Source organism: Salarias fasciatus, unplaced genomic scaffold (assembly GCF_902148845.1).
Source record: "Salarias fasciatus unplaced genomic scaffold, fSalaFa1.1, whole genome shotgun sequence".
Taxonomy (NCBI): Eukaryota; Metazoa; Chordata; class Actinopteri; order Blenniiformes; family Blenniidae; genus Salarias; species Salarias fasciatus.
Window position 1 is genome coordinate 840,315 of NW_021941377.1, and position 23,015 is coordinate 863,329.

A 23,015-nucleotide genomic window follows, 5' to 3' on the forward strand; every position below is an offset into this window, starting at 1 on the left:
CGGACCCCCTCCGGCCCCTGGCTGCACCTAGAAATTCTGTCCATAAAAATGATGAACAGAACCGGTGACAAAGGGCAGCCCTGCCGGAGTCCAACATGCACCGGGAACAGGTCCGACTTACTGCCGGCAATGCGGACCAGACTCCTACTCCGGTCATACAAAGAACGGACGGCCCTTAACAGGGGGCCCCGGACTCCGTATTCCCGGAGCACCCCCCACAAGACACCACGAGGGACACGGTCGAATGCCTTCTCCAAGTCCACAAAACACATGTGGACTGGTTGGGCAAACTCCCATGAACCCTCGAGCACCCTATGGAGGGTATAGAGCTGGTCCACTGTTCCACGACCAGGACGAAAACCGCATTGTTCCTCCTGAATCCGAGGTTCGACTATCGGTCGGATCCTCCTCTCCAGTACCCTGGAATATATATATATATTTATGAAAAATTAAAAAAATTTAAGAAATTGTAAGTTAATTTTTAAATGTTTTAATTTAATTGAAAAATGTTCAAAAAAATAAATTTATTAAAATAAATAAAATCTAAATTTAAATTTAATTTTTTTAGTTTTTTATTTTAATTTTAATCAATTTTAAATGTATAAGTATTCACAGTAAATAATTCAATTAAACTTGCTTTCTTAGCTTATATTTTTCTATCAGTCATGTGATTTCTTGAGTGTTCCTTTTTATCTTTTTTCTTTTTCTTTTCTGTTTTCTGTTTTTCCTCATTTTTCTTCATATTATTCTTCTTCCATTGAGTTCATTCACATTTCATTTCAGTTTGAGTTTTATGTCTGAATGTTTTTCTGAAAAGAAAGACCAATAAACAAAATTTGCAAAACAACAAACAAAAGTTGATCCTTAATTTTAAATTTTTTAACATTTCTCTCAAAAAGTTTTTTTTTGCAATTTTTTTATTGATTGAGGCACAGTGCTTGGATTACCAATTTTTTATTATTTACTTTTTTAATTATATTTCTTTTCAATATTTTTATATGAACCGTTTTAATTACTTCAATTAATTTTTTTTTTTTTTTATGTTTACATATTTTTAAAGATTTTTTATAATTTTTTTCATTATTTTTATTTCCATATTTGCCTTTTTTCAAATTATTTAAACTATTTTTTTAACATTTGACTATTTCATTAATTTTTTTCAAAATTTTTTTTTAAATTTACCATTTTTATTTTTCAATCTTCTAAATTATTTAAATTACTTGTTTTCCATATATTTGTTATTGACTTATGTAAAATTATTTATATTATTTTCTCTATATTTTGCATTGATAGTTTACGTTTTTGTCCTTCGCATTTTTACTGTGTTACTTTTTTAAAATTATTTTATTTAATTTTAATATATGCTTTGTATTGGATATAGCTGTCATTTGAATTCATTTTTTTTATCATCATTACAATCGATTCATTTAGAATAGTATTTATTTTCTTATTGATCATATTTTCATATCGATTCATTTATTTTGATCATAAAATATGTTATTGATTTATTCATTTTTTACATTATTTACTTGTTTATTACATTTATATAACTATGTCTATTTTGTTATTATTATTGTTTATTAATTCATTATTTTCAATTAACTTTTTTATTTATTGAACACTTTTTTCAATCATTTTTTTTGTTATTATTCACTTATTATTTCGTATAATTTTTATTTTATATCTAGTGATATTTATTTATTTATTTATTTATTTATATATATCATTTTTTAAAAATATTTTTCATGTATTTATATTTCTTTACTTATTTACTTTTTTCTGTTATTGATGTATTTCTTTCTTTTTCTTTTGATTTCTTTTTTTATTTATTTATTTAGGTATCGTTTTATTTTATTTTATTTTTATTTATTTTATTTATGTTTGCTTCTTTACTTTTCTTCATTTTTCTTTCTCTACTTTTCTTCCATTTTCTTTCTAAAATGTATTTTTAATTATTTTTTTAAAATAATTTTAGTTCTTTTTCATTTATTTCTAAGCTTCATTCTACAATTTATTTTTTTCTTAGTGTATTTTTTGTTGTTTACTTTTTTATTTACACATTTACTTCTTAATGTCTGGTTTATTTTATTTTATTTTATTTTTTCTCAATTTTATTTTGTCATATTTTATATTATCTTACTTTAGTTTATTTTATTTTAATTTATTTTATTTGTTTGTTTTTTTATTTTTGTTTCTAAAATGTATTTTTAATTATTTTATTTCCAAGATATATTCAAAAATTTATTCTTTTTTTAATCTTCTTTTTTTGTTGTTGTTTACCTTTTTTATGTACATGTTTATTTCTTTATGTTTGATGTATTTCCTCCAGAGCTCCATGTCCTCCAGGGGGCCTCCCCTCCTCCTCTCCCCGCCGACGGCTCACCTTTCCTGTGTAATCCTCCTCCGCCGCCCCCCCCCAGATCCCCTGGAGGATTAGCCATTAGCGCCGGCGCTAATCGCTAATTACCTCACGCCTCACGTGCGCGCTCATCCGATTGGCGCGCACGTGAGGCGCCGACAGCCGCCGCCGCTGCCTGTTAGCTAAACCGGCTACTTTTAGCATATTTAACACGTTAGCATTGTTAGCAATGCTAGCTTCTTAATCATCAAACATAAACTAGCATCATAAATATGTTAGCATCGTTAGCCTCAGCAAGCTAAATAGCATCTTATAGCTTGCATCGGTGTTAGCATCTTATTGCTAGCATTGCACTATTAGCTTATTAGTGCTAGCATCACAGTGCTAGCTTCTTATCATTAGCATCTTATTGCTAGCATTGCACTATTAGCTTATTAGTGCTAGCATCACAGTGCTAGCTTCTTATCATTAGCATCTTATTGCTAGCATTGCACTATTAGCGTCTTAGTGTTAGCATCACAGTGCTAGCTTCTTGTCATTAGCATATCATTGCTAGCATTGCACTATTAGCATTTTAGTGCTAGCATCACAGTGCTAGCTTCTTATCATTAGCATCTTATTGCTAGCATTGCACTATTAGCGTCTTAGTGCTAGCATCACAGTGCTAGCTTCTTATCATTAGCATCTTATTGCTAGCATTGCACTATTAGCATCTTAGTGCTAGCATGAGTAGTGCCAGCTTCTTATTGCTAGCTTCTTATTGTTAGCATCTTATTGTTAGCATAGCACCAATAGCATCTTAGTGTTAGCATGACAGTGTTAGCTTCTTATTTTGGCAACTTAGCGTTAGCATTGCACTATTAGCATCTTAGTGCCAGCATCAGTAGTGTCAGCATCTTACTGTTAGCATAGCACCATTAGCATCTTAGTGTTAGCATCACAGTGTTAGCTTCTTATCATTAGCATCTCATTGCTAGCATAGCACTATTAGCGTCTTAGCTTTTAGCTCACGTGTCAAAAACAAAGCGCGGCGACGTCATCGGAAGACGTCGTCCCGTTGACGTCGTCAGACACCGTGACGACGTCATCGGCACGAATCAAAACAACAAGCGTCGGAACAAACGTCTTTATTTCAACACATCCAAACAGTTAGCATTAGCATGGTGCTAGCACGGATGCTAGCGCTGTTAGCAACCCGACGCTAACGCCCTCTCCACTACCTGACCGTCAATGGAGTTAGCATCGCAGCTAGCGTCAACTAGCTAGCGTCAGTAAACAAAGCTGAGTCTGTAGCTAAGCTCATGGAGTTAGCATGAATGCTAACCTCTTCAGATTAGCTAATGGAATTAGCATCACTGTTGCCATGCTTTAGCTAGGTTGCTAGCATTAGCATTAGCTTCGGATCTGAGACTACGCTAGTTTGAAATGCTAGCATAACTCTCCTAGCTAGCAGAGTTAGCATTAGCATTAGCAAACAATGCTATCTCCTTTGTCATATGTTAGCCTAAACGCTATATACTTTAGCTAGCTCTTAGCGAACACCGACTAACTCCGCTAGCTTCCCTCATCCCGCTATGCTAACACCGTTAGCTTTTAGCATTCGCAATTGCTAGCGTAATTTCCAGCTAGCTGGGATATTAGCATGAAAAGCTAACCTACTTATTATCTATAGCATCAGCACCGACATGCTAAAGCTAGCATTAAATGCTAACTCCTTTAGCTTTGGCATATGCTAGCTGAACAGCTAGCTTCAAGGTTAATTAATCCGGGATGCTAACTCAAAAATGCTAGCCTTCTTGCTAGTTTTAGCATCAGTCCTGAGATGCTAATGCTAGCATTACATGCTAACTCCACTAGCTTGCGCCGTCCTGACCAGCTAACTCCTTTCGCTTGCGCTAACTGCTAGCTTTAATCCTAAAATGGCGGGATGCTAACTCAACATGCTAACCTTCTAACTTAGCCTTGAGATGCTAATGCTAGCATGGCGAGCTAACCCCCCGCTAGCTTCCACCGCTCAGTGCGCTCACGACCGCTAATCCAAAAGCTCGAGCTAATCGCTCCGCAGCTAGCCTAAATGCTAGCTTGCTAGCTAGCTGAAGCTACCGCTATGCTAGCACCGTAACAAACATAAGGCGACTTCACAGGAAGTCATTAGCCGCATGCCCGCATGCTAACGTGGTACAAAAGAGGACGTCCGCTTCGCTTTAGCGTTAGCTTAGCGTTAGCCCTAGCGTCCCTGTTGTCGTCCCGCCCCGGGGTTCCCGCCCCGGGCGTTGGGCCTCTCTCACACTTGGCAGATGTTGTAGTAGACGGTGTGGGCGTGGCCGTGGCCGGCAGGCCCCGCCCCCTCCTCCTCCTCCTCCTCGGGCCCCGCCCCTTCCTCCTCGTCGCCGCGGAGACGGGTCAGCGGGACGTCCGGCCGCCGCGGCGCCGCCGAGCCGTAGGACGGGACCTGAGGGGGATTAGCCGCTAGCCGTTAGCATCTGAGAGCTAGCATCATCAATACTTCCTGTTAGCATTAGCATCGGCAGCTGTTTATGTGACATGTTTAACTACTTCCTGTTAGCATTAGTATTAGCATTAGCATCAACAGCCTATTAAGCCACATGTTTAGCTACTTCCTGTTAGCGTTAGTATTAGCATTAGCATCAACAGCTTATTATGTCACGTTTTGCTTCTTCCTGTTAGCGTTAGTATTAGCATTAGCATCAACAGCCTATTATGTCACATTTAGCTTCTTCCTGTTAGCGTTAGTATTAGCATTAGCATCACCAGCTGATTGTCTGACATGTTTACCTACTTCCTGTTAGCATTAGCATTACTATTAGCATCACCTTTTTTTTGACGCCTTTCACTTCTTCCTGTTAGCATTAGCATTAGCATTAGCATCACCACCTATTTCTGTGGCGTCTTTAGCTATTTCATGTTAGCATTAGCCTTAGCATCATCGGCTGATTATGTGACATGTTTACCTACTTCCTGTTAGCATTAGCATTAGCCTTAGCATCACCAGCTGTTCATGTGGCAGCTTTAGCTACTTCCTGTTAGCATTAGCATCACCAGCTACTTATTTGGCATCTTTAGCTACTTCCTGTTAGCTGTTAGCATTAGCATCACCACCTATTTATGTGGCATTTTTAGCTATTTCGTGTTAGCATTAGCATTAGCTCTATCATCACAGGTTGTTTATGTGGCACCTTTAGCTACTTCCTGTTAGCATTAGCATTAGCATTAGCTACCCACCTTGGCCAATGAGTTACCAAATGACACATCAAGCTATATAATCAGCTGGCATTAGCCTGTTAGCAAGTTAGCATTAGCCTGTTAGCATTAGCATTAGCATGCTAACCTTGGCGGCGCCGCTCAGGGGGAAGTCCTTCCTGCAGAGGTGCGCGATGATCCCTGCCGCCAGCGCGTCGCCCAGCACGTTGATCATGGTCCGGAAGCGGTCGCTACGGCGACACAAAAAGTGGGCGGAGTCAGCGAGGTGAGACCGGAGCGGAAACAAGCGAATTAATGAGGGACTCACAGGATCCAATCGATGGCCACGATGAGGGTGATGTCATCGGGCGGCAGCCCCACCGAGGTCAGCACGATCACCATGGTAACCAGGCCGGCCTGCGGAATGCCGGCCGCGCCGATGCTAGCCGCCGTGGCCGTGATGCTAGCAGGGGAGGTCACGATTCATTTTTACTTCCTGTTTCTCCTCTAAACCCACTGCCTTTTTAGTTTCACTTCCTGTTTCCCCTTTAACCCCACCCCTTTTTTATTTCAACTTCCTGTTTCTGCTCTAACCCACCACCTTTCTTCCCCTCTCTACTTCCTATTTCCCCTCTAACCCCCCCTTATTATCTCTACTTCCTGTTTCCCCTCTAACCCCACCCCCTTATTATCTTTACTTCCTGTTTTCCCTCTAACCCCACCCCTTTTTCATTTCAACTTCCTGTTTCTCTTCTAACCCCCACCCCCTTTTAATCTCTACTTCCTGTTTCCCCTCTAACCCCACCCCCTTTTTATCTTTACTTCCCGTTTATCCTCTAACACCGCCCCCTTTTTATTGTCACTTCCTGTTTCCCCTCTAACCCCGCCCCCTTCCTCCCCCTCTCTACTTCCTGTTTCCCCTCTCAACCCACCTGCTTTTTATTTAAACTTCCTGTTTTACCTCTATCCCCGCCCCCTTTTCAACTTCCTGTTATCCCTCTATCACTGCCCCTTTTTCATCTTTACTTCCTGTTTTTCCAGTCTAACCCCACCCCCTTTTAATCTGTACTTCCTGTTTGTCCTCTAAGCCCACCCCCTTCCTTCAACTCTAAACTTCCTGTTTCTCCTTTAACCCCACCCCTTTTTAAATCTACTTCCTGTTTCCCCTCTAACTTCTCCACTTTTATCTTTACTTCCTGTTTGTCCTCTAACCCCACCCCCTTTTCATTTCAACCTCCTGTTTCCCCTCTAACCCCACCCCCTTTTTATCTTTACTTCCTGTTTCTCCTCTAACCCCGCCCCCTTTTCATTTTAATCTCCTGTTTCCCCTATAACCCCGCCCCCTTCCTCCCCCTCTCTACTTCCTGTGTCCCCTCTAAGCCCACCTCCTTTTTATTTAAACTTCCCGTCATCCCTCTATCCCCGCCCCTTTTTCATCTTTACTTCCTGTTTCTCCTCTAACCCCGCCCCCTTTTAATTTTACTTCTTATTTTCCCTCTAATCCCACTACATTTTTATCTTTACTTCCTGTTTCCCCTTTAATCCCGCCCCTTTTATATCTGTATTTCCTGTTTCCCTTTTAATCCCGCCCCCTTTTTTATCTCTACTTCCTGTTTCCCCTTTAACCCCACCCCCTTTTCTTCTTTACTTCCTGTTTCCCCTTTAATCCCGCCCCTTTTATATCTATATTTCCTGTTTCCCTTTTAATCCCGCCCCCGTTTTATCTCTACTTCCTGTTCCCCTTTAACCCCACCCCCTTTTCTTCTTTACTTCCTGTTTCCCTTTTAATCCTGCCCCCTTTTTAACTCTACTTCCTGTTGTTCCAGTCTAACCCCACCCCTTTTTAATCTCTACTTCCTGTTTGTCCGCTAAGCCCATCCCCTTTTTATCTCTACTTCCTGTTTCCCATTTAACCCCACCCCCTTTTCTTCTTTACTTCCTGTTTCCCTTTTAATCCCACCCCCTATTATCTCTTCTTCCTGTTTCCAGTCTAACCCCACCCCCTTTTAATCTCTACTTCCTGTTTGTCCTCTAAGCCCACCCCCTTTTAATCTCTACTTCCTGTTTGCCCTCTAAGCCCTCTTCGTGTACTTCCTGTTAGCGTCGGCGTTAGCACTAGCGCTAGCGTACCTGATGGTGACCAGCTGGCCGAAGTCCAGCTCGTAGTCGTTGACCTGGGCGATGAAGATGGCCGCCACCGCCTCGTACAGCGCCGTGCCGTCCATGTTGATGGTGGCGCCCACCGGCAGCACGAAGCGGGCGATCTGCCGGTCCACCCGGCAGTTCTCCAGCAGACACTTCATCGTGATGGGCAGGGTGGCCGAGCTGGGGGGGGGGGGGGGGGCGGGGCCAGAGGGGAGAGGGGCGGGGTTAGAGAGAGGAAGAAACGGGGAAGTAGAGGGGGGAGAGATAGGGGAAGGAAGGGGGTGGGGTTAGAGGGGAAACAGGAAGTAGAGAGGGGAAGGAAAGGGAGCGGGTTGGACGAGAAACAGGAAGTTGAAATGAAAAGAGGCGTGGATAGAGAGCAAACAGGAAGTAGAAAGGAAAGAGACAGAGGAAGGAAGGGGGCGGGGTTAGAGGGGAAACAGGAAGTCGCGAGGCAAAGGAAAGGGGCGGGGTTAAAGAGGACACAGGAAGTAGAGAGGGGCCAGAAGGGGGCGGGGTTTAAGGGGAAACAGGAAGTCGAGAGGGGAACGAAGGGGGCGGGGATGAATGGGAAACAGGAAGTAGGAGGGAAGGAAGGGGGTCGGGTTAGAGGGGAAACAGGAAGTAGTGAGATGAAGGAAGGGGGCGTGGTTTAAGGAGAAAGAGGAAGTAGAGATGGAGGATACAGAGGAAGGAAGGGGGCGTGGTTTAAGGGGAAACAGGAAGTAGAGAGGGGAAGGAAAGGGGCCGGGTTGGACGAGAAACAGGAAATTGAAATGAATAGGGGCGTGGTTAGAGAGCAAACAGGAAGTAGAAAGGAAAGAGCCAGAGGAAGGAAGGGGGCAGGGTTAGAGGGGAAACAGGAAGTCGCGAGGCAAAGGAAGGGGGCGGGGTTAAAGAGGACACAGGAAGTAGAGAGGGGCCAGAAGGGGGCGGGGTTTAAGGGGAAACAGGAAGTCGAGAGGGAAAGGAAGGGGGCGGGGATAAATGGGAAACAGGAAGTTAAAATGGAGGATACAGAGTAAGGAAGGGGACGGGGTTAGAGGGAAAACAGGAAGTAGAGAGGGGACGAAGGGGGCGGGGTTAGAGGGGAAACAGGAAGTAGAGAGGGGACGAAGGGGGCGGGGTTAGAGGGGAAACAGGAAGTAGAGAGGGGACGAAGGGGACGGGGTTAGAGGGGAAACAGGATATAGAGAGGCGAAGGAAGGGGGCGGAGTTAGAGGGGAAACAGGAAGAAGACGGGAAAGAAGGGGCGGGATTAGAGGGGAAACAGGAAGTAGACAGCGGAAGGAAGCTAATGCATCACAACACATCTATCTGCAGAAACGAGACGCTGAGCCCCCTCCCCCTTCTGCGTCCTAAGCCCCGCCCACCTGGAGCTGGTTGCCAGGGCGATGACCATGGCCTGCAGCAGGCCCCGGATGTATCGGAAGGGGTTCTGGCGCGTCAGCAGGAAGTAAAACCCCGGCAGGAGGACCAGGCCGTGGACGAAGAGCCCCGCCAGCACGGTCACGCCGTACCAGCCCAGCTTCAGGCCCAGCGTGCTCGGGTCCTGCATGTCCAGAATCTTACCGGCAACCAGGAACACGATGCCGAACGGGAAGTACCTGCAGGGAGGGGGCGGGGCTGAAGGTTAGAGGGGGCGGGGCGGCAAAAAGAACGGTCGAAAACGGAGCCGGAGAGGAGGAAATACGGGGATGCTGATAGCTAGCACGCTGAAATAGGGAAAAGGCTAGCACGCTAGCAGTTAGCAGTGTAGAAATAGGGGGGAAAAAAACTAGCATGCTAGCAGTTAGCATGGTTAAAATAAAAAAAAAAACGACATGCTAGGGGTTGGCATGTTTGAGAAAGGAAAAAAAAAACTAGCATGTTATCAGTTAGCATTGTTAAAAAAGGGAAAAAAACTAGCATGCTAGCAGTTAGCATGGTTTAATTTAGAAAAAAAAAGTAGCACGCTAGCAGGTAGCATGGCTAAAATATGAACAAAAAACTAGCATGCTAGCACGTAGCATAAAACGAGAAACAAACTAGCATTCTAATCGCTAGCATGCTAAACTGGGGAATAAGCTCGCATGCTAGCAGTTAGCATGGCTAAAGGACGCTAGCTGTTAGCATCTATTCCTGCGGCTAGCCTAGTTAAATGTCTATTTCTGGCCTGCTAGCCGGCTAGCATTAGCCTGTTAGCCTAGCTAGCAGTAGCGCCACTGACCAGACGGCGGCGTTGATGATCTTCATGACGCACTCGTTGATGCACTGGCACACGTTGATGAGCGGCGAGCCGCGCTCGCCCATCCGGCCCAGCAGGAGGCCTGCGGGACAAGCTGTTAGCCGCTGTTAGCCGTTAGCCCCTGCCTAGCCATTAGCGTCGCCCACAGCAACGGCAAACAAATGCAATGAGACGCTAACAGACAAAAAAAATTATAAAGTGAGAGCCCATAATCTGCCCGGCAACAGAACCGGTTACCATAGCAACAGGCTAATAAACAATCTACACCAGTAGTGGATGTAATAGCAAGCTAGCAGTTACCGTAGCAACAGGCTAATAAACAATCTGTAGCATTAGATGACATAATGGCAAGCTAGCTGTTACCATAGCAACAGGCCACTAAACCATCTGCAGCAGTAGATGACAGACTAGCAAGCTAGCTGTTGCCATAGCAACAGGCTAATAAACAATCTACACCAGTACATGATGTAACAGCAACCTAGCGGTTACCATAGAAAAAGGCTAATAAACAATCTTTAGCAATAGATGACGCAACAGCAAGCTAGCTGTTGCCATAGCAACAGGCTAATAAACAATCTGTAGCAAAACATGACGTAATAGCAAGCTAACTGTTACCATAGCAACTATAAACACAATGAGATGCTAATAGAAACAGGGCTAGCCGCTAATGAAGCATCTAATCTGCCCGACAACAGACTGGTTGCCATAGCAACAGGCTAATGAACATTGTAAAGACAAAGTAGCACGCTGGCTGTTACCATAGCAACAGGCTAATAAACAATCTGTAGCAGTCGATGATGTAACAGCAAACTCGCTGTTGCCATAGCACGGGATGCTAATGCTAACGCTAGCTACCCATGGTGGCGGAGAAGATGACGATGCCCAGCACGTTCATCTGCTGGCTGCTGCCGGGGCTGGTGCGGTAGGTGACCTCGGGGGGCGGAGTCAGCTCCAGCAGGACGGTCCGCCCCCGGGGGGCGTCGCCCTCCTCCTCGTCCGGCACGGCGTACAGGAAGCTGGGCGGGGCCGTGCGCGCCGCCACCTTCAGGATGGGGATGAGGTCCGTCTTGTACTGGTGGGCGGGGTTAGAGGAAAAGGGGGCGGGGTCAAAACAGGAAGTTTTGAAAAAAAGGGGCGTGGCACAAAAAAATTTGAAATTGACAAATAAGGGATTGAGGGGGAAAGGGGGCGGGGACAAATTAGCAGAGGGGGCGGGGCCAGAATTAAGAGGAAGGAGCGACGTCATCAACAAAGAGGGGCGGGGTTAAAGATGGAGAGATTAAAGAGGGGCGGGGTTAAAGAGGGATACAAAAAAGGGGTGGGGTTAAAGAGATATATATGTATATAAAGGGGGCGGGGTTAAACAGAGATGTATAAAAGAGGCAGGGTTAAAGAGATATATAAAAAGGGGCGGGGTCAAAGACAGACATAAAAAGAGGTGGGGTTAAAGAGAGATATATAAAAGGGGCGGGGTTAAAGAGATATATAAAAGGGGCGGGGTTAGAGAGTGATAAAAGGGGCGGGGTTAAAGAGATATCTTGAAAAGGGGCGGGATTAAAGAGATATGTTTATAAATGGGCGGGGTTAAAGATGGATGTAAAAAGGGGGTGGGGTTAAAGAGATATATAAAAAGGGGAGGGATTGAAGAGATATATAAAAAGGGGCGGGGCTAAAGAGAGTGATAAAAGGGGCGGGGTTAAAGACATATATTCAAAAGGGGCGGAGTTAAAGAGAGATGAAAAGGAAGGGGCGGGCTCAAGCAGAAGGTGAGGGGGCAGGGTTGTGAAGACATCATTGTACAAAAAAAGTGGGCAGGACTCAAAAGGGGGCGGGGCCAAAAAAGTCAGACTAATAAAGGCCGTTTCCGGACGTAAGGTGTAAAAAAAATTAAATGTGGGCGTGGCTTTCTTTGAAAGAAAAGAAAAAAAAACAAAGATAAAAAATAATTGACAGTGTACTCAACCGGAGTTAAAATATAATAATAATAACGATAAAAAATGACATTTTAAATTAATAAGTGAAACATATTGAAAACTTACAAAAAAACATGTAAAATTCAAGAAAATTAAAAAAAAAAGAAAAATATTTTTCCAAATTAAAATCTTTAAAAGCTAAAAAAAATAATAGAAATAAAAATAAAACTTTCAAGAAATCTTTGAAAAAGTTTCAAAAATTATTTCGACAATTTATGTTGAAAATCAAACTTAATATTAAAAAAAAGTTCCTTAATTTTTTATTTAAATTAAAAAATAAAAATGAAAAACATTGAAAAAAAAATTGCGAATTTTGCAAATTGGATGAAATAAAAATTGCAACGATTTTTAAAATAGCTTTGAGAAGAAAAAAAAATTCAAATAAATGACACATAAAATAAAGTGCGTAAAATAGTTCGTAGAAAAGTGCGTAGGGCGTGGGGAAGTCCCCTACCTGCTGGAACGTGGCTTCGATGAGGTTGGAGGGAACCATGTTCCTGTGGGGAGAGGTCAAAGGTCACAGGTCTGAGGGAACGCTCCCTCTATGCCCCGCCCCTTCAGTTTCTCTCTCTAAGCCCCGCCCCTTCAGTGTTTCTCCCTCTGAGCCCCGCCCCTTCAGTTTCTCTCTCTAAGCCGCGCCCCTACAGTTTATCTCCCTCTAAGCCCCGCCCTTTCAGTTTCTCTCCCTCTAAGCCCCGCCCTTTCAATTTCTTTCCCTAAGCCCCGCCCCCCCCCCCCCCCCCCCACCCTGACCTGATGAGGTCCAGCAGGGCGTCGGCGGAGGTCATGACGGGCCCCGCCCCCAGCCGGTTGCTCTCCATGGTGGTGCCCACCCCCGGCTTGATGATGAGCACCAGGACGATGCCCACCACCACCGCCATGAAGGTGGTCCACAGGTAGTAGGTGACCGTGAGGACCCCCATCCGGCAGCAGGCCCGCGACTCCATGGAGGACAGGCCCGACATCAGGCTGGGGGGCGGGGGTGGGGGGGGGGGGGACCAGCAGGACCAGGATCAGAACCAGGATCAGGACCAGAAAAGACCATTAGAGGAGCAGAAAAGCCTGAGAAAAACAGGCAGGACTTGAAACAAGATGATGTCATCAACCTAACCCTGGCCACGCCCCCTCCCTTACACACCTCCCTGATTGGCTGAGCCAGGTTGACTTCAGCGTAGGCCACTGCATTACCCACAAGCAGCCCGGGCTGAACACGACGATGTCGTCGACCGCACCCTGGCCACGCCCCCCTCCCTCTTAGGACTGAACAAGATGATGTCATCGAGAAGCCAGCCTGGCCACGCCCCCCTTCGCTTAAAGCTCCCTGATTGGAGGAGCAATGTTGACGACAGGTAAAGCCACTACTTGTTTCCTGTTAGCATGAAGCATCAAGCTAATTTATGCTACTTTCACATGACTTCCTGTTAGCATGTAGATAAACCAAGCTAATTTAAGCTAGTTTTTCATGACTTCCTGTCAGCATGAAGCTAAATTAAGCTAATTTATGCTACTTTCACATTACTTCCTGTTAGCATGTAGATAAACCAAGCTAATTTAAGCTAGTTTTTCATGACTTCCTGTCAGCATGAAGCTAAATTAAGCTAATTTATGCTACTTTCACATGACTTCCTGTTAGCATGTAGATAAACCAAGCTAATTTAAGCTAGTTTTTCATGACTTCCTGTCAGCATGAAGCTAAATTAAGCTAATTTATGCTACTTTCACATTACTTCCTGTTAGCATGTAGATAAACCAAGCTAATTTAAGCTAGTTTTTCATGACTTCCTGTCAGCATGAAGCTAAATTAAGCTAATTTATGCTACTTTCACATTACTTCCTGTTAGCATGTAGATAAACCAAGCTAATTTAAGCTAGTTTTTCATGACTTCCTGTCAGCATGAAGCTAAATTAAGCTAATTTATGCTACTTTCACATTACTTCCTGTTAGCATGTAGATAAACCAAGCTAATTTAAGCTAGTTTTTCATGACTTCCTGTCAGCATGAAGCTAAATTAAGCTAATTTATGCTACTTTCACATGACTTCCTGTTAGCATGTAGATAAACCAAGCTAATTTAAGCTAGTTTTTCATGACTTCCTGTCAGCATGAAGCTAAATTAAGCTAATTTATGCTACTTTCACATTACTTCCTGTTAGCATGTAGATAAACCAAGCTAATTTAAGCTAGTTTTTCATGACTTCCTGTTAGCATGAAGCTAAATTAAGCTAATTTAAGCTAGTTTTTCATTACTTGCTGTTAGCCTGAAGCTAAATTAAGCTAATTCAAGCTAGTTTTACATTACTTCCTGTTAGCATGAAGCTAAATCAAGCTAATTTAAGCTAGTTTTACATTACTTTCTGTTAGCATGAAGCTAAATTAAGCTAATTTATGCTACTTTCACATTACTTCCTGTTAGCATGTAGATAAACCAAGCTAATTTAAGCTAGTTTTTCATTACTTCCTGTTAGCATGTAGATAAACCAAGCTAATTTAAGCTAGTTTTTCATGACTTCCTGTTAGACTGAAGCTAAATTAAGCTAATTTCAGCTAGTTTTTCATTACTTCCTGTTAGCATGAAGCTAAATTAAACTAGTTTTAACTAGTTTTTCATTACTTTCTGTTAGCATGAAGCTAAATCAAGCTAATTCAAGCTAGTTTTGCATTACTTCCTGTTAGCATGAAGCTAAATCAAGTTAATTTCAGCTAGTTTTTCATGACTTCCTGTTAGCCTGAAGCTAAATTAAGTTAATTCAAGCTAGTTTTACATTACTTCCTGTTAGCATGAAGCTAAATCAAGTTAATTTCAGCTAGTTTTTCATGACTTCCTGTTAGCCTGAAGCTAAATTAAGCTAATTCAAGCTAGTTGTGCATTACTTCCTGTTAGCATGAAGCTAAATCAAGCTAATTCAAGCTAGTTTTTCATTACTTCCTGTTAGCATGAAGCTAAATTAAGCTAATTTATGCTACTTTCACATTACTTCCTGTTAGCATGTAGATAAACCAAGCTAATTTAAGCTAGTTTTTCATGACTTCCTGTCAGCATGAAGCTAAATTAAGCTAATTTATGCTACTTTCACATTACTTCCTGTTAGCATGTAGATAAACCAAGCTAATTTAAGCTAGTTTTTCATGACTTCCTGTCAGCATGAAGCTAAATTAAGCTAATTTATGCTACTTTCACATGACTTCCTGTTAGCATGTAGATAAACCAAGCTAATTTAAGCTAGTTTTTCATGACTTCCTGTCAGCATGAAGCTAAATTAAGCTAATTTATGCTACTTTCACATTACTTCCTGTTAGCATGTAGATAAACCAAGCTAATTTAAGCTAGTTTTTCATGACTTCCTGTTAGCATGAAGCTAAATTAAGCTAATTTAAGCTAGTTTTTCATTACTTGCTGTTAGCCTGAAGCTAAATTAAGCTAATTCAAGCTAGTTTTACATTACTTCCTGTTAGCATGAAGCTAAATCAAGCTAATTTAAGCTAGTTTTACATTACTTTCTGTTAGCATGAAGCTAAATTAAGCTAATTTATGCTACTTTCACATTACTTCCTGTTAGCATGTAGATAAACCAAGCTAATTTAAGCTAGTTTTTCATTACTTCCTGTTAGCATGTAGATAAACCAAGCTAATTTAAGCTAGTTTTTCATGACTTCCTGTTAGACTGAAGCTAAATTAAGCTAATTTCAGCTAGTTTTTCATTACTTCCTGTTAGCATGAAGCTAAATTAAACTAGTTTTAACTAGTTTTTCATTACTTTCTGTTAGCATGAAGCTAAATCAAGCTAATTCAAGCTAGTTTTGCATTACTTCCTGTTAGCATGAAGCTAAATCAAGTTAATTTCAGCTAGTTTTTCATGACTTCCTGTTAGCCTGAAGCTAAATTAAGTTAATTCAAGCTAGTTTTACATTACTTCCTGTTAGCATGAAGCTAAATCAAGTTAATTTCAGCTAGTTTTTCATGACTTCCTGTTAGCCTGAAGCTAAATTAAGCTAATTCAAGCTAGTTGTGCATTACTTCCTGTTAGCATGAAGCTAAATCAAGCTAATTCAAGCTAGTTTTTCATTACTTCCTGTTAGCATGAAGCTAAATTAAGTTAATTTCAGCTAGTTTTTCATGACTTCCTGTTAGCTTGAAGCTAAATCAAGCTAATTCAAGCCAGTTTTACATTACTTCCTGTTAGCATGAAGCTAAATCAAGCTAATTCAAGCTAGTTTTGCATTACTTCCTGTTAGCATGTAGCTAAACCAAGCTCAAATAAGCTATTTGACGCTAGTTTTACGTCGTTTCCTGTTAACATGTTGATAAATCAAGCTAATTTAAGCTAGTTTTCCATTATTTCCTGTTAGCATGAAGCTAAATTAAGCTAATTTAAGCTAGTTTTCCATTATTTCCTGTTAGCATCAAGCTAAATTAAGCTAATTCAAGTTAGTTTTACATTACTTCCTGTTAGCATGAAGCTAAATTAAGTTAATTTCAGCTAGTTTTTCATGACTTCCTGTTAGCTTGAAGCTAAATCAAGCTAATTCAAGCCAGTTTTACATTACTTCCTGTTAGCATGAAGCTAAATCAAGCTAATTCAAGCTAGTTTTTCATTACTTCCTGTTAGCATGGAGCTAAATTAAGCTAATTTATGCTAGTTTTTCATGACTTCCTGTTAGCCTGAAGCTAAATCAAGCTAATTCAAGGTAGTTTTGCATTACTTCCTGTTAGCATGAAGCTAAATTAAGTTAATTTCAGCTAGTTGTTCATTACTTCTTGTTAGCTTGAAGCTAAATTAAGCTAATTCAAGCTAGTTTTACATTACTTCCTGTTAGCATGAAGCTAAATTAAGTTAATTTCAGCTAGTTTTTCATGACTTCCTGTTAGCTTGAAGCTAAATCAAGCTAATTCAAGCTAGTTTTGCATTACTTCCTGTTAGCATGTAGCTAAACCAAGCTCAAATAAGCTATTTGACGCTAGTTTTACGTCGTTTCCTGTTAACATGTTGATAAATCAAGCTAATTTAAGCTAGTTTTCCATTATTTCCTGTTAGCATGAAGCTAAATTAAGCTAATTTAAGCTAGTTTTCCATTATTTCCTGTTAGCATCAAGCTAAATTAAGCTAATTTAAGCTAGTTTTTCCTTACTTCCTGTTAGCATGTAGCTAAATCAAGATAATACAAACCTGTTTTTCCTCGTTTCCTGTTAACATGTAGCTAGCCTAGTAGCTAGCCTATAGCTTAGCTTAGCATAGAGCGTAGCCTAGCCTAATTCCCTAAAATACAAGACTAGCCTAGCATTAGCATGAGCACTAGCATGGACGTGGGCCAGGAGAGCCTTACAAAACAGCCAGGACTGAAGCACGATGATGTCATCTCGAAGCCAGCCTGGCCACGCCCCCCCTCCTCATAAAGCTTCCTGATTGGAGGAGCAATTTTGACTACAGCTCAGGCCGCGACATTACCCACAATGCATTGTAGGGCTCCTCCATTGATTTGGCTCATTAGCCTAGCATGAGAATTAGCATGCTAGGCTAGCCTGTAGCACAGGCTAGCAAACAGCCTAGCACTAGCATTTAGCTTATATTAGCATCCAGCCTATAGGCTAGCTTAGCATGTAGCCTAGCTTAGGATATGAGCTAGCATAGCATTTAGCCTAGCTTACAATATGACCTAGCGCAGCATATAGCCTAGCTTAGGATATGAGCTAGCATAGCATTTAGCCTAGTTTACAATATGACCTAGCGTAGCATATAGCCTAGCTTAGGATATGAGCTAGCATAGCATTTAGCCTAGTTTACAATATGACCTAGCGTAGCATATAGCCTAGCTTAGGATATGAGCTAGCATAGCATTTAGCCTAGTTTACAATATGACCTAGCGTAGCATATAGCCTAGCTTAGGATATGAGCTAGCATAGCATGTAGCCTAGCTTAGCATATAGCCTAGCTTAGGATATGACGTAGTGTAGCCAAGAGCCTAGCTTAGCATATAGCCTAGCTTAGCATGTAGCCTAGCTTAGCATATAGCCTAGCTTAGCATATAGCCTTGATCAACGAAAATCGTAGCGTAGAATATTAGCATACCATCCACTCTAGCCTAGCATGTAAGCAAGCACGCTAGCCTAGCATAGCATACTAGCTTAGCACTAGCACTAGCGTTAGCATGCACCCACCTGGAGGTGATTAGCGGCAGGATTAGCATCTTGAGCATCCTCATCAGCAGCTCCCCGGGGAAGGAGAAGTAGATCTTAGCCTAGAAGACAGGAAGTGGAGGCGGGACTTCCTGTTAGCATGACGCTCATCCATGCTAACAATAAAAGCCCACTGAAATGAACTGAGGCTAGTGTTTCCGTTACTTCCTGTTAGCATAATGCTTATTGTACCTAAGACATGCTAATCACAGGTCGTTTACCTTTACTTCCTGTTAGCAACATGCTAATTTAAGCTATTTCATGCTAACTGAAGTTAGTTGATTTTTTCCATTATGTCGTTAGCGTAGCGCTATTTCAAGCTATTGTATGCTAACTGAAGCGAGCTTGTGGTTACTTCCTGTTAGCATGAATGTAATTTGAGCTAATATTAGCCAACGGATGCTAGTTTTTTTATCCAATACAAGCTAATCGAAGTTGGTTTGTCCTTGTTTCCTGTTAGCATTACGCTAATTTAAACTAATTTTAGCTATTTTAAGCTAGTTTGTCCTTGTTTCCTGTTAGCATTAAGCTAATTTCACCTAATTTTAGCTATTTTAAGCTAGTTTGTCCTTGTTTCCTGTTAGCATTAAGCTAATTTCACCTAATTTTAGCTATTTTAAGCTAGTTTGTCCTTGTTTCCTGTTAGCATTAAGCTAATTTCCCCTAACTTTAGCTATTTTAAGCTAGTTTGTCCTTGTTTCCTGTTAGCATTAAGCTAATTTAAGCTATTTTAAGCTAGTTTGTCCTTGTTTTCTGTTAGTGTTAAGCTAATTTTTGTTAATTTGAGCTATTTAAGCTAGTTTTTACTCGTTTTCTATTCGCATTAAATTAATTTCAGCTAATTTTAAGCAATTTAAGCTAATTCAAGCTAGTTTTTCCCTGTTTCCTCTTAGCATGAAGCTATATGAATCTAATTTAAAGTAGTTTTTGTTAGCATTAAGCTAATTACAGCTGATTTAAGCTAATTTAAGCTATTTCAAGCCAGTTTTTTTTCCTGTTTCCTGTTAGCACGGGGCTAAATCAAGCTAATTTAAGCAAGTTTTCCATTGTTGTCTGTTTGCATCGAGCTAATTTCAGGTAGTTTGTCCTAATTTAGGCTAGTTTAACCTAGTTTTTCCTCATTTCTTGTTAGCATGTAGCTAAATAAAGCTAATTGAAACTACTTTTTCCTTGTTTTCTGAAAGTATTAAGCTACTTTCAGCTAGTTTGTCCTTGTTTCCTGTTAGCATGAAGCTAATTTCAGCTACTTTGACCTCATTTAAGCTAGTTTTTCCTTGTTTTCAGTTAGCTTGCTACTTTCTCCTTGTTTCCTGTTGGAATGACACTAATCTAAGCTAGTTTTTCCTCATTTCCTGTTAGCTTCGAGCTAAAAAAAAAAAACAAAACAAAACAAAAAAAATCTAAGCTAGTTTTTCCTTGTTTTCTGGAACCATTAAGCTACTTTCAGCTAGTTTAAGCTAGTTTGTCCATGTTTTCTGAAAGTATTAAGCTACTTTGTCCTAATTTAAGCTAGTCTGTCCTTGTTTTCTGTTACCATTAAGCCACTTTCAGCTAGTTTAAGGTACTTTAAGCTACTTTTTCCTTGTTTTCTGTAAGTATTAAGCTACGTTCAGCCAATTTAAGGTACTTTAAGCTAGTTTTTCCTTGTTTTCGGTTAGCATTAAGCTAATTGCGGCTAACTGAAGCCACTTCATGCTACTTTCTCCTTGTTTCCTGTTGGATTGAAGCTAATCTAAGCTAGTTTTTCCTCATTTCCTGTTAGCTTGGAGCTAAAAAAAGCTAATGTAAGCTAGCTTGTCCTTGTTTTCCGTTAGCATTAAGCTAATTGTGGCTACTTTGACCTCATTTAAGCTACTTTTTCCTTGTTTTCTGCAAGTTTTAAGCTACTTTCAGCAAATTTAAGCTACTTTAAGCTAGTCTGTCCTTGTTTTCTGTCAGCATGAAGCTAATTTCAGCTACTTTCAGCTCATTTAAGCTAGTTTGTCCTTGTTTTCTGTTAGCATTAAGTTAATTTCAGCTACTTCGACCTCATTCAAGCTAGTTTTTCCTTGTTTTCTGAAAGTATTAAGCTACTTTCAGCTAATTTCAGCTAATTTAAGCTAGTTTGTCCCTGTTTTCTGTTTGCATTAAGCTAATATCAGCTAGTTTGACCTAATCTAAGCTAGTTTTTCCTTGTTTCCTGGAAGTTTTAAGCTACTTTCAGCTACTTTGACCTCATTTAAGCTACTTTTTCCTTGTTGTCTGGAACCATTAAGCTACTTTCAGCTAGTTTAAGCTACTTTTTCCTTGTTTTCTGAAAGTATTAAGCTACTTCGTCCTAATTTAAGCTAGTCTGTCCTTGTTTTCTGTTAGCATTAAGCTAATTACAGCTACTTTGATCTAATCTAAGCTAGTTTTTCCTTGTTTTCTGCAAGTTTTAAGCTACTTTCAGCAAATTTAAGCTACTTTAAGCTAGTATGTCCCTGTTTACTGTTAGCATGAAGCTAATTTCAGCAAATTTAAGCTACTTTAAGCTAGTTTGTCCTTGTTTTCTGTTAGCATTAAGCTAAATTTGGCTACTTTGACCTCATTTAAGCTAGCTTTTCCTTGTTTTCTGAAAGTATTAAGGTACTTTCAGCTAATTTCAGCTAATTTAAGCTAGTTTGTCCCTGTTTTCTGTTTGCATTAAGCTAATATCAGCTAGTTTGACCTAATCTAAGCTAGTTTTTCCTTGTTTCCTGGAAGTTTTAAGCTAGTTTAAGCCAGTTAGTCCTTGTTTCCTGTTAGCATGAAGCTAATTTCAGCTACTTTACCTCATTCAAGCTAGTTTTTTCCCTCGTTTTTACTCAGCATTCAGCTAATTCCCGCTAACCGATGCCACTTCATGCTACTTTCTCCTTGTTTCCTGTCGGATTGAAGCTAATCTAACTGAAGCCACCTGATCCCCCCCCCCCTTCCCTTGCCCTCTAGCCCCTCCCCCCCTCCCCCCCCCCGTCTCACCTGCGTGCTGAGCTTGGTCCCCCGCAGCATGAATCCCAGCGTGCAGCCGGTGAGCACGGCGGCCACGGAGAGCGTGAGCAGGCCGTGGCGCCGGCAGAAGCCCCGGGCGGCGCGCCCGCCGTCCTCCGCCGCCGCCAGCAGCCGCCGCCGCCGCCCGTCCCCGTCGCCGTCCTCCTCCCCGCCGCCGCCGCCGCCGCCGCCGCCACCGGCGCCGGAGGGCAGCAGCAGCTCCTCCATGGCCAAACAGGAAACGGCGCTGGCAGCGAGTCAAACGCCGCCAGCAGCAGCAGACGGCGAGCGGCGGATTAAAGAGGAAGGAGGAGGGGAAAGAGGATTAGATCGAGGCAGCAGGGAATTATGGGAGGTGAGGGCGGCAGGTGGCAGGTGAGGAGGAGGAGGAGGAGGAGGAGGAGGAGCGAGGAGTCGGGGTCAATTAATGCGGAATTGTGGGACTTTTCAAGAAATGCTGAGTCATGGTTTGAGTGCTTTCCTGAAAATGATGAGTCATGGCTGATCTTTTTTTTAATTTTTTTTAAAATTTCTTTTCCCCCAAAAAAGTGACTCATATATAATCAGTTTATTGTGATGGATTTTTTTTTTTTTTGTTTAAATGCTGAGTCATGTTTTAATAATATGAATAATATAATAATAATATAATGTAATGTTTTTATTTTTCAAAAATTCTTAGTAAGAGTATATTTTTTTTGAGAAAATTCTGAGTGACGTTTTAATAATAATAATAATAATAATAAAAACCCGTGTTTTTATTTTTAAAAATTTCTGAGTAACGGGTAATATTTTGTTTTTGAGAAAATGCTGAGTCATGGTTTGTTTTTGTGAGTTTTTTTTTTAACTCATGTAAGAGCTGAGTCACGGTTTATTTTATTTTATTAAAAACACCAAGTCATGTTTTATTTTAATTTATTGCATTTTGTGTAAAAATGCTGAGTCATGGTTTACTTTATTTTCCTGAAAATGATGAGTCATGGCTGATCTTTTTTTTTTTTTTTTTTTTTTTATTTTCCCCCAAAAAAGTGATTTATATATAATCAGTCAGTTTATTGTGATGGATTGTTTTTGTTGTTGTTTAAATGCTGAGTCATGTTTTAATAATAATATAAATAATATATGTTTTTATTTAAAAAAAAAATTCTTAGTAAGAGTATATTTTTTTTGAGAAAATTCTGAGTCACGTTTTAATAATAATAATAAAAAACCTGTTTTTATATTTAAAAATTTCTGAGTAACGGGTAATATTTTGTTTTTGAGAAAATGATAAGTCATGGTTTGTTTTTGTGAGTTTTTTTTTTTTTAACTCACGGTTTATTTTATTTTATTAAAAACGCCAAGTCATGTTTTATTTTAATTTATTGCATTTTGTGTAAAAATGCTGAGTCATGGTTTACTTTGTTTTCCTGAAAATGATGAGTCATGGCTGATCTTTTTTTTTTTAAATTTCTTTCACCCCAAAAAAGTGATTTATATATAATCAGTCAGTTTATTGTGATGCTGACTCATGTTTTAATAATTTCGAATAAAAAATGCTGACTCATGTTTTAATCATTTTAAATAAAAAACGCTGACTCATGTTTTAATCATTTTAAATAAAAAAATGCTGAGTCATCTTGGAATCATTTTCAATAAAAAAATGCTGACTCATGTTTTACTTTTAAATAAAAAAATCGCTGACTCATGCTTTAATCATTTTAAGTAAAAAAATGCTGACTCATGTTTTACTTTTAAATAAAAAAACACTGCCTGTTTTAATCATTTTAAGTAAAAAAATGCTGATTCATGTTTTAATCATTTTAAATAAAAAAATGCTGACTCATGTTTTAATCATTTTAAATTAAAAAATGCTGACTCATGCTTTAATCATTTTAAATAAAAAAAATTGCTGAGTCATGTTTTAATCATTTTAAATAAAAAAAACGCTGACTCATGTTTTAATCATTTTAA

The 23,015-nt window shown here is 40.5% G+C and overlaps 1 protein-coding gene across 1 annotated transcript; it reads right to left on the reverse strand.

Moving 5' to 3' along the window:
• Positions 1–3,606: 3,606 nt before the first annotated feature.
• Positions 3,607–21,646, reverse strand: LOC115385277 (excitatory amino acid transporter 5-like). Its single transcript, XM_030087254.1, has 11 exons — positions 21,057–21,646; positions 18,060–18,139; positions 12,659–12,874; positions 12,360–12,402; positions 10,788–11,004; positions 9,915–10,014; positions 9,079–9,312; positions 7,691–7,885; positions 5,889–6,023; positions 5,709–5,811; positions 3,607–4,811 (listed from the first exon to the last, which is right to left on the reverse strand). Exons 1-11 carry the CDS (start codon positions 21,291–21,293, stop codon positions 4,644–4,646), a joined length of 1,728 nt encoding a protein of 575 aa, XP_029943114.1. The 5' UTR covers positions 21,294–21,646; the 3' UTR covers positions 3,607–4,643.
• Positions 21,647–23,015: the final 1,369 nt, after the last annotated feature.